Genomic DNA, 11,196 nt, shown 5'->3' with positions numbered 1-11,196 from the left:
TTGAAGAAAGGATCCTCGATCCAACAAGCACCATACTTGCTCCAAAAGTGACTATTTGGTTAAATTACAACACATGAATGCAAAAAGGTAACACTCAGAAGTCTTTCAAGTACCTAGAATATGACAAAATAATACATTGATACTTTCTAATTTCACCTAGCAAGGTTATGTCTGATCACTCTTCCGTCGTCAACCAATTTAAAATTGGCACTTGAAAAGTGGCTGCTGCTGAAGAAGGGTGTCAGATCATAAATTTCATGCTCTTGAGCCTGCAGTGTTAAACAAACCGAGCGTCAGTCACAATTATCTCAGTTTGAAAATAAACATAAAGGACCAGCGTTAATTACCTTGACAAAAAGATCATCTACTTTGATATCTACATGAGTTAGATTTGAAGCAGATCCGGTGACAATTTCTTCGAAATGCAAAGCATTCTTTGAAAGCTCACGGAGAAGATGAAGGAGCACATCATTATATTCCTTCTTGAAAGTCATATACTTTCTAAAGCTCTGCAATAGCAAGACCATTGTTTAGGAGAGAGCATTTGACCAGTACAAATTCCATGAATGCCCATCAAAATTACTATAGCCATGTGATAGATATAAAAAGAATGGCAAAAGAAATGGTAATTTATAACATGATGTAATATTACTTGAATTTCATAAAATTCTGGTGCAGATTGAGAATATTTTTCATACCTTTTGCAGCGCTTTCTGCACCCCAAATTTTTGGGTTGATATGAATGAATCAAGTAGAACACGAATCGCCATGTCCACATCGTCTTGTGTGACTTGCTGTCTGAGATGCATTCTCGCATGAGCTTCAGACATCCTTATCATTGATTCAATGTGCCTCACCGCAATGGGGACTCCTTGCCCGTGCTAAACAAGAGAGTAAGAGCAGCTTATTAGTGAAACTAAACAAAAAAGAAACAAGTTTGATAAGAAAAAAGAGATAGGACATTACTGATGATTCCCTCCGCAGTTCTGCATATACGTGTGCCAGTTTATCCAAATCAGCATCATGTAGCCTTGGAAAAACATTCAACTTGGCATATGTAATGTACTTCTTCAATAGATCTTGAGGAAGTATCTGCAAACAAGACAAAATTCCCTTGAGACACAGAACACTATATATTTTATCTAATTTGAGGATCCTGGCAGCAACAGGATTTTAGTAAGGACCTCAGGGTCAGTTGGCATGGCAGATGCAACCTGGGACTCGCTCATGGACTTGTCATCATTATTAGCACCCTTGGGTTGTGACTTGAAGTGACTGTCAACAACAAACCTTGCAAGCATTTCATCAGTGGCTTCATCAACCACATCCTGTAAAATCAAGAACTCCCTCAATCAATATATGAACAAGAGTTTATAGAAGAATGAGTGAATTTAAACATTACCTTCACAACGCAGAGGATGTCAAAACGAGAAATAATAGGGTCTGTCAGTTCAACGTTTTGAGTAAATAATTTCGAGGAATCATATCTGCAAATCAAACAGAGTTCAATTAGACAGCTCATAAGTTAGAGGGTAGGAAAATGAAACTAAACCATATAGCAGTACTTGGTTGATTCAACATGTATGGCATGGAAGATGAAGTCTTAGCTGGGACACTGATGAACAGCGCCAGCCTGCCATCAGATACATGTAAGCTTGCATGTTAGCTTACCTTCCTCCAATTGGATTTGCAGCAGCAATGACAGAACACCGCGCCTGAAGAGATGTGACAATTCCAGCTTTTGATATGCTTATGCTCTGCTGCTCCATGGCTTCATGGATACTTACCCTGATAAAATATATATCCAAATGGTCAAACAACTAAAACATGATAATCAGAAATCAATGAAGGATTACAATATATATTTTCTTACCGATCCTGGTCATTCATCTTGTCAAATTCATCAATGAGACAAATTCCTTTGTCAGCTAGAACAAGGGCACCCCCCTCAAGGGTCCATTCCCTTGTCACGGGATCCTTGTGAACTGCAGCCGTGAGACCCACAGCAGAAGCCCCTTTGCCAGTGGTGTATACAGCTCTCTGTCCAGTTTTTTCAACATACCTGACAGCAGAAATTTGTAATATTTAATAACTAATTGATGGCTATTACAAATTAAAAGAAGCCTTATAATCAATTGATCAGCATTACAAACTAAAAGAAGACTATAAAGTGACAATGTGTAAGTTTACTTCAGAAATTGAGACTTTGCTGTTCCTGGATCACCAAGAAGAAGAACATTTATGTCTCCTCGCAGTCGATGCTTCCCTTCAACATTCTTTTCTTGACCTCCGAACATAGCTAAAGCTATTGCAGTTTTTATATCATCGTGACCATAGATTGATGGAGCAATAGACTTGATAATCTGAATTTCAATTTATTGTCCATTAACAACAAATAATTAAATGGAAGAAATGCAAATAAAGTTATAGGGAACAAACCCTTTCTCCAATCCGGGGGTCTTTGCCCAAATTCTCAATCTCTTCTTTGTCTTCCTGTGTAAGTTTGTAGGCAGAGAAGAGATCTTGCTTTTTTGTAACATAATTTGCCTCAACAACAGTGGCAAACACCGGAAAACCGTTCTTTGTGTTTAGAGACAAGTCAAAGTTATTCGTATAAATACCCGTGACCTCCTGAAACATTTTATCAGAATATAATCAACATTAGAAAAACATTCCACAACACCCTAGACAAAAACTAATAAGTTAGAGTGGTGGATGATTACAATCTCTTCTCCAGGTCGAGCACAGTCAATCAGATCATTCAACAGTATCACTTCTTTGTATCTTGGAAGTCGCCCAGCAGGAACTATTCCTGGGCTCTCTTGAAGAGTTAGCTTTTGAAAATTCCTGTAAATTGTCTATAGCAAGCATAAAAGGAAGAAAATTAGGTTATCTTTACACAACTTTTTAACACAACTATTAGTTGTCAACTTATTTTGTTTCAACAACCAAAAGTATATGTGTTGATCCTGCAACAATACATCTAAAGTAAACTGAACAGGTCTTATGCAGTCATATGAAACGTCAAAATGAACAACAGTAATCAACACAAATTGGGTTATTTCAATGTCCTCATTCCCAACTTCTTTTGCAAAAACTCAGTTTCAAAACTCAAGGATTAGAAAGGTCGTACCTGCTCAATATTGACAGTGAATGGTCCTTTTGATTGACACTCAGGACAGGACCCAACTTTCACCTCTGAATAGGAATTTTGAAAAAATGGTCCCAAAATTGCTCCACATTTGTTACAGTCATACTTAACCTGCTGAAGCTGAGGGAAAACTCCAGAACGCCTGGTTACTACTCCCCCAATTCGTATCATTGTATTCAAGTGGATCTGTCTGCTCCATAGAAGGCAACTTTTAGATTTTATCCAATGAATAAGAGGGGAGAAGAATGGGACAATATATAAGTTGATTTTTAATGTTACCTAATATTTCGAATCTGATCATAAACTGGTAAGTTGGTAATGCGAACATAAATCTTTTGATGTATATGTTTGTAATTTGGATGTAATTGAAAGACAACAGTTTTAGCAACATCTTCCATTACTTCTAAAACAGAATGAGGTGCATCAGCCAGCCAAATGGCAATGTTGGGATGGACGTAGATAAATTGCTTGTAATCTATCTCCAAACTGCACTTGTTAGCTACAATAAAAAGACAAAATAAGCAGGTGCAGATAAGATACTGATGACTGTCACAAGTTCAATGCTTGAAGGCTTGTAGAAGATGTACTACCTGACACCATCTCATTTATCAGACGAACATATTCAAAGTCTCCGTGTTCATTTTTTGGATTGACATATGTGAGTAAGAAATCCTTGAATTTCCGGGCTATGAATCGGCGCACTTCATCTCTTGTAACCCACTCTCTAAGAGTTCCTTGAACACGGTACATCTCGTACCCAGCTTCATCATCAAAATCATCCTACATTCCATGACCCAGTGACAATTGTGAAATAAAATCAACCAGGTCACAGCGATAATTATATCTTTCTAAAAAAATAAAAATAAAATTCAATGTTGAAAGTACCTCATATTGATCATCGTCGTTTTGATCAGTAGTTGGGTTATCCTCCCTTGAGTGTCCATGTTGTGACCTACCAGGTGAACTATTCATCCCATCAAGATCATCATCGCTTGGTGCAGACGACCTGTGATCAGCTCGGGCCCTTTTAGAAGGCCTATAACTGTCATCATCAGTATCTGCAATAGAAAGTTCACAAATAAACAACCAACACCTTGTGTTTTAAGTCAAATATTTATCTAACAATAACAACTGAAAACTAAACAGATAATTAACTCTAACTCGCTTAAAGTAAAAAGAGGCCCAGCCCATAATAGTGTAGGTTTCGATTAAAGGTGAGTTTGTCAAAAATCGTGGTGCCAATGCAATTTGGTTGAAGTCTCCGGTGTAGATTTTCCAAAATCATGAATCATGATGACTCGGTTCGACTCTGCAATCTCAACCTGTATCTAAATATACACTATCATATAACATTTAACCCATGATGCTTCCTTTTCAGAGTGAATAGTGACATATCCTAATCCCTGCTTATTCGCATAAGCAATACAACCAATTGCCGCAGAACTAATATCAATGCACTCTATAGTTATACATTCAACATCCACCATGGTAAGATTGCCTAAAACGATTTGGTAATATCAAACAATTTTGACCAGCTTAAATTTACCAACAATAATTCCATTTAACTTTCATCAATTTAAGTTTACAAACAATAATTCCATTTTTTTCATCCGAATTAAGAGATTGAAAGGAAAGAAAGAGAAATGGTTACCCTGGTCGTGGAGAAGTTGAGGAAGTTTAGAGCGATTTGAAGCACGACCATCGCGAGTGTCAAGTTCAATCTCAGCAGCCCTACGATCCTCCATAATCTGATCAAAATCTCTCTCATCTTCCACCGAATCATCCAATCCAACCGATTCAAACTGATCAGCCTCATCCATCCTCCGATAATCACTGTTCAACATCCAACGACACACCTAGATTATAAATAAAAAAATTGCAAAAAACACTGAGTAAGAAAATGAAATTGTAAAAATTGAGGACTGACTCCAAAAAGTTGTCGTTGTAAAGATCTTCGCCGTCTTCGTCTTCTTCCTCTGGTTCGGGTTCGTCGCGTATGATATCGGGATCAACGGAAGCTTCGTCATCTTCAGAAGCGCGACTGGTGTGAGTGTGAGGAAGTTGATCGGTGTTGAAACCGACGGAGGGAGATGTAGGTGATTCGGGTTCGGGAGTTGATGCAGGATTTCCGGACTCCATGATTCTCTTCTGGAAAATATCTCTTTTTGCTTTTGCTTTGGCAGTTCCGATTCTATTCTGGTTAGGGTTGGAACTTCCAGTGGGTTGGTTATCAATTGGTTTCTTTTTCTTGGCGGGAAAACTTTGGCGCCATTTCTATCGCTTGTTGGGCCATAGCGTACTTTCGTAACCCGGCCCAGCTTGGGTCCATGTTATCATTATCTGGGCTTTGCAGCTAGTGATAGAACCAAAAGGTTCTATAGCGAGACGAACAATGAGAGAGACAGAACAATTGGTAGGTGTATACATAGGAATATATTTATATTAGAAAAAATTTGGTAAGTGATCTAAAAATACATTTGTTAGTTAGAGTCACGTGACCATTGCTGTTTGTCCTAATCTTGTTGAGTCATCGTAATTTAATTCATTTTTATTTTTTTTAATTTAATTATAGTTTTAGTTCTATTATTTTTATCAATTCATGATATTTGTTCATCTATTTTAAAAATTGACAGTTTTAATTTATCTTAGATTGTTGATCTAAAATAATAACAATTTGATGTATTTTAAATAACGTGAGATATAATTCTTTTATATAGAATCATCTAGATACATTAATTATTCATATGATATGACTTAAATTACAAATATAAAAAAGTTATGAAGTCGAATAAGTTTTTATGGTATTTTATTTTTATTTTATCGGTGTTAATCATTCTACATAATCGTATCATATGACATGTTATTTAAAGCAATTTGCCATTTTTTTTTTGTTAAAAAACCATAGGCAGAAATTAAAATTGTCGATTTTTAAAATAGAGAATCAATTTCGTAAATTAATACAAATAAATAGGCTAAAACCTTAATTAAGTTAACTTTTTTATTCAAAAATAAATAAATAAAAATTCAAAGAAAAGTAAACTTAATGCAAGGTCAAGGAGAAATGCTAATCTCATCAATAATTTACAATTAAATTTGTGAATAGCCTATCAATTAATGGATTCAAAGGTGAACAAAAAGTATAATCATCAACCTTAATTGGTCATGTATCTGACAATGTTTGTCTGTGTGATGGCTTATAGCAATTTGTTTTTTGGTGAAAAACACAAGCCTAGGAATGGAACTCACTTACTTTCATTAGTCAACGCTTATAGCAATATTGTAATTATAATCATAATAATTTGATACCATTTTAATTTATATCAAGATATAAATGTTTTATTTGACCATTGGTCTTTCATATATTTTTTTTTAATACAAAATCATTGGTCTTTCATAAAAATGTTTTCTTACTTTACTAGATTCTTGTTTCATACCAGGCCCAGCTCAAAGGATGCCCACTAAAGTCATCGCTTTAGCCCTCTCTCAAGAAAAATCTTCAATCATAAATGCTTTGAGTCATTCCTGAAATGTCTTTTGCACCCCACTTTTGAACTACTGCACTAATTTGTTTGGACAATTGTTGAAGTAATTCATTATAAGTGAGTGTGTTAGTTATGTCGTAAGAATGTATTGACTTTTAAGATTTTTCTAAAAGAATCTTCATAATTAATACTTTATAATTAAAATTTTAATGGATTTACATCACAATTTTTGAAGATATCTAAATATTTTATAGGTTTATAAGATTGAATGATAAAATATATTAAAATTGATTTTTTTAGATAATAATAATAATAGATTGGCAAATACTATAAATGTCCTTTCCTCTCAGGATACTTGTTTAAAATCTTATGCACAAAATTCACGGGTGCATTGAACTTAAGCTGTAGTAGTATCGATTTTTTCTCTTTAATAAAAATTATGTTTAATAGCATATTTAATTCATCTATTTTAATGAATTTGTAAATTTATTTTTTTTTATTTTAAAATCCGACAGCTGATTTTAGTTCTAATTTTTTAATTATTGTGAATTTTAAATATTTAAAATAATATGACGTATAATCTCACGATGTAGAATAATTTATATGCGTTAATTATTTATGTTTTTAAATAAATTATAAAAATAAATAATTTGAGAAGTTGATATTAAAACTTTTAAATAATTTTATTATAACTTTATAAATATTAATCTTTCAACATTTCCGTATTATATGTTTTATCAATTAAAACATATTTTATCACTATTTTTAATTAAAAATTATAAAAAAAATATATATAAACTCTTGCATTTTAAAATATATGACTAATATTAAGAATTAATAAAAATAAAAATAAAAAATAAATTTACAATTAATCCTAAAAACTACATTGGTTTATTAAAATAGTGTACATCTTACTTTTTCCTTCTTTTAAACAATAATTAGCTCTCATTGATGCTCACTGTCTTACGGTGTCTCACTCAAGGGAGGCACTAGCATGTAATAATAGCTTGTAATGATTTTGCTTTTCAAAATACATGGCTATTCTCAACATTGAACAATTCCGGTTGGCTGTTGCCATACATATACACAAATGTCAGAGTGAAATCTATGGTGACGAGTTATAACTTGAAAGTTAGTCAATTAAGATTAAATTATTTAATAAATTTAATTTCTATAAATATGAAATAATATAAAAATACATAATTAATTAGTTTTTTAAAAATAATAAATGACGGAATACATTATAGATCCAATAAAATATAAAAAGTTAAATGTTTTAAATTTAAATGCTATTTAAAATTATATTTTAAAATATGTTATAAATTGGTGAGAGAAGTTTGTTTATTAAATATGTTTTATATCACCAAATAAACTTATATTCTAATTTAATGAGTTATAAGTTAATTAATTGATATTACCAAATATATCATGATATATACTTGAAAATGGATTAAAATTTGAATGAGAACTATATCGCCAATTTGAAGTACAATTAAAAGTCCTCAATGTGTTTACAACTGAAACAGTCATAATATTAATGTTAATTCAACAAAATAAAGAAAATAAGTATAAATTTAATTTTAAAACACTAATATCTGTTTTTTTTTAAAAAAATCGATATCAATTGAGTTAAACTCAATCACCGAATGTTGTTAAAATTTCAAACGTATTTTTTAACATTAATTCACTGTTTGACCATATGATATAGTGTCCCTTTCTAAATGCAGACTTAAACTAAACCATCTAATCCATGATGATATTGGCACTTGGATATTTGCTTTATTTTATCAGCTTTTTCTTTAAATAACAATTCAGTTACGACTGTCAACATTATTAATGCATATTTGATATCATAGTTGACTTACCAGAATTAATATAAACCGTTGTGATTTTTAAAAATGACAAATTGTTATTTTTATATAATTATTAAAGTTCATCATAAATTTTAACAAAATTATGGTAATATCAAAAATATATTTAGTATGTAAAATGAATGTGAAATGATTTCGATCTTAATTTCAAATCGAAAGGTCCAGATATATAATAATGTAACGTAGTTACATTAAGAAATATGAATTTCCTTATTTTCTGATATTCTCGATTCCACCCAATGAAGTAGGGACAGAGAGAGATAGCACTCCTGAATTTGCACTCGTAGTGTCATTGCACAAAGAGCCAATAGAAGTTTGGTGGGAAGCAATAAGAGAATTGAAGAGAGAAAAAAAAAGGACAAACATCATCTTGATGCTTCCCCATAGGCTTAATTAATAATGCAAAAGTATTGAGAATTAATTTGATAATACAATACAATATAGGGGATTTGGACCCCATATGAAATAGTAGTGATGTGGAGCATGCCTGTCAACAAGCTCAAAAGGGAATAAAGATATTTGATAAATAAATAAAAAAGGAATAAAGATATGAAGAAGTTGCAACAAACAACAAAACAAAGCCGAGGATGAGGGAAGTGCCAGAGAAACAATCCACATAGCACATGGATCACCCCATTGTTTATTGTCCATGTTCGTGGATCATTGCACCTAATAATCATTGCATGGTATGAAAACAAATAATTTGTGGGGCCTTAATGCTTTGTTCTAATTCACTCAATAAGTGGAGGCCAACACCTTTCACTCATCCAACGGGTGATCCAATTAATTGCTCGATATGCTCATCTCTTATGAAATTGGATTTATCTTTTAAAGGGTATCCACCCCCCTCGTTTTATAAGAAGGCTGTCCCACCAAAGTAGTATAACATCCACACCCCAAAACTGTTCTTCACAACTATTTGACGTGTATTTATAACTAAATTTCTTTTTATCAATTTCTTAAACAATGTTCACTAGATATTTGTTAATATGACTGATTCTTTTTATAGATTTTTTAGACGATGTTTTTAGACCACTTCTTTTAATCTATCAACAATGTTATTTGTAAATATACCATTATATTCTTATATTTATTTTCATTTTTTTTTCTATTTCTTTATTTTCATCTAATCACTAATATATATTACATCTTAGAAGTTGAATTGGATCTACACAATCTCACGAAATCAGTTTGTAAGATGAGGATACTCGCCACTCATAAATATTTTATTAGACTTTTATCTTATTTAATGTAAAACTTTTAATTTATATCACATCATTCTTCTTATATTTTTCTCTTTCAAAATGTCAAAATGGTGTATGTAGGCCCAACAATTGGGTTGTACAAACCCAATAGCATAGTCCCAAATCGGTGAAGGTCACAAATGTTTATATTTTTTATAACATAACAAAATCAGGGTAAATTTTTTTATTAAATATATTTTTAATTTCTACAAAATTACAACATCTCAAGTTTAGTTCATAATTTTTTTATTTACTTGTAGTTCATGACTAAAATATAATTTGTTTTAAAAAAAACTTTTCAAAATAAAAACTAAAATTGAATAAATAAATATTTAGAAATTAAAAAGTTGAGATTTTTTTTAAAAGAACTACAAATAAAAAATTATAATTTTATAGAGACTAAACTTTATGTTATTTATTTTTAATTATTAAAATTACACTTTTCTTTATTAAGAGTTCAATTTTTAAATTTAGAATAAAACCTACAAAATATTTAAGACAACTATGGGACACAGATAATATTTCTTAAACTATCATATCTTATTGATAAGTACTTTTAACAATTAAAAATGCCAAATTTAAACTTTAGAAATGTAAAAATTAGAAATACAAGTTTTAATACATTTATTATTAAGTATTCTTACATTTGATTACTAACAACACCTTGTTAAACACTTAAATTATTTCCATTTCCACCACTAGAGTCTTCGTCAAATCACACTTTGGCAAGATCAACAAACGAATTTATCACGTATAATTTATCATTTATAATCATATGCGAACTTATAGTGTTTTTAGATAAATTAATTCAAGTAGTTTATAATTTATCATATTCTTCTTCCAATCTGATCTTTATTATTGTAACTATATAAATTTGTTACCCCTATTTTAAATTTAAATTAAAAAATTAAAAATTAAATAAATGATTTATATATTTAATAAATAATAATTTAAAATAGTTTAGAATTTATTTATTATAATTTAAAATAAAGAAACTAACTAAATAAATAATATATCTGATTAAAAAATAATTTATATATTTTAATTTGAAATTAACAAAAAAAATATCAGATTGATAGATTTTAAATTGCCACTTTTAAAATATTTTAAATATTAATCGATAAATTTTATTTTTAACTAAAAGAAGTTTTTATATCATTTTATATTTTCAATTTATTTAAACTACTAATTTTACTATGCAATTAATTAACTTAACAATAATAAATTATAGGTTATATATTATCAATTAATTTTACCAAAGAGCCTAAATTTAAGAGCATGTATGGAACAAAAATTATCAGCTCCACCACCAATGTGTTACTTTAAAGCGGTGCATCATATCACACCCACAATTTACCTTTACACTTATCTTGTTATTTTATTAGAAAAGGAAAACGACGCGTGCTTTGTGATTGTGTGAGTCCTTTATAAGTATCCCACACCGTTAC

General features: G+C 30.9%; 1 protein-coding gene across 1 annotated transcript; it reads right to left on the bottom strand.

The window, feature by feature from the left end:
• On the bottom strand, positions 1-5,366 carry LOC101500686 (DNA replication licensing factor MCM2). Its single transcript, XM_004508084.4, has 17 exons — positions 5,079-5,366; positions 4,803-4,984; positions 4,037-4,209; positions 3,742-3,931; positions 3,431-3,650; positions 3,134-3,341; positions 2,724-2,858; positions 2,440-2,631; positions 2,191-2,363; positions 1,874-2,062; positions 1,672-1,788; positions 1,403-1,487; positions 1,185-1,328; positions 967-1,092; positions 699-881; positions 348-509; positions 1-269 (listed from the first exon to the last, which is right to left on the bottom strand). Exons 1-17 carry the CDS (start codon positions 5,288-5,290, stop codon positions 153-155), a joined length of 2,808 nt encoding a protein of 935 aa, XP_004508141.1. The 5' UTR covers positions 5,291-5,366; the 3' UTR covers positions 1-152.
• Between the last annotated feature and the right edge of the window lie 5,830 nt (positions 5,367-11,196).

Source organism: Cicer arietinum, chromosome 7 (genome assembly GCF_000331145.2).
Source record: "Cicer arietinum cultivar CDC Frontier isolate Library 1 chromosome 7, Cicar.CDCFrontier_v2.0, whole genome shotgun sequence".
NCBI lineage: Eukaryota > Viridiplantae > Streptophyta > Magnoliopsida > Fabales > Fabaceae > Cicer > Cicer arietinum.
The sequence above is the reverse complement of the archived record's forward strand: the minus strand, read 5'-3'. Positions and strand labels throughout refer to the sequence as shown.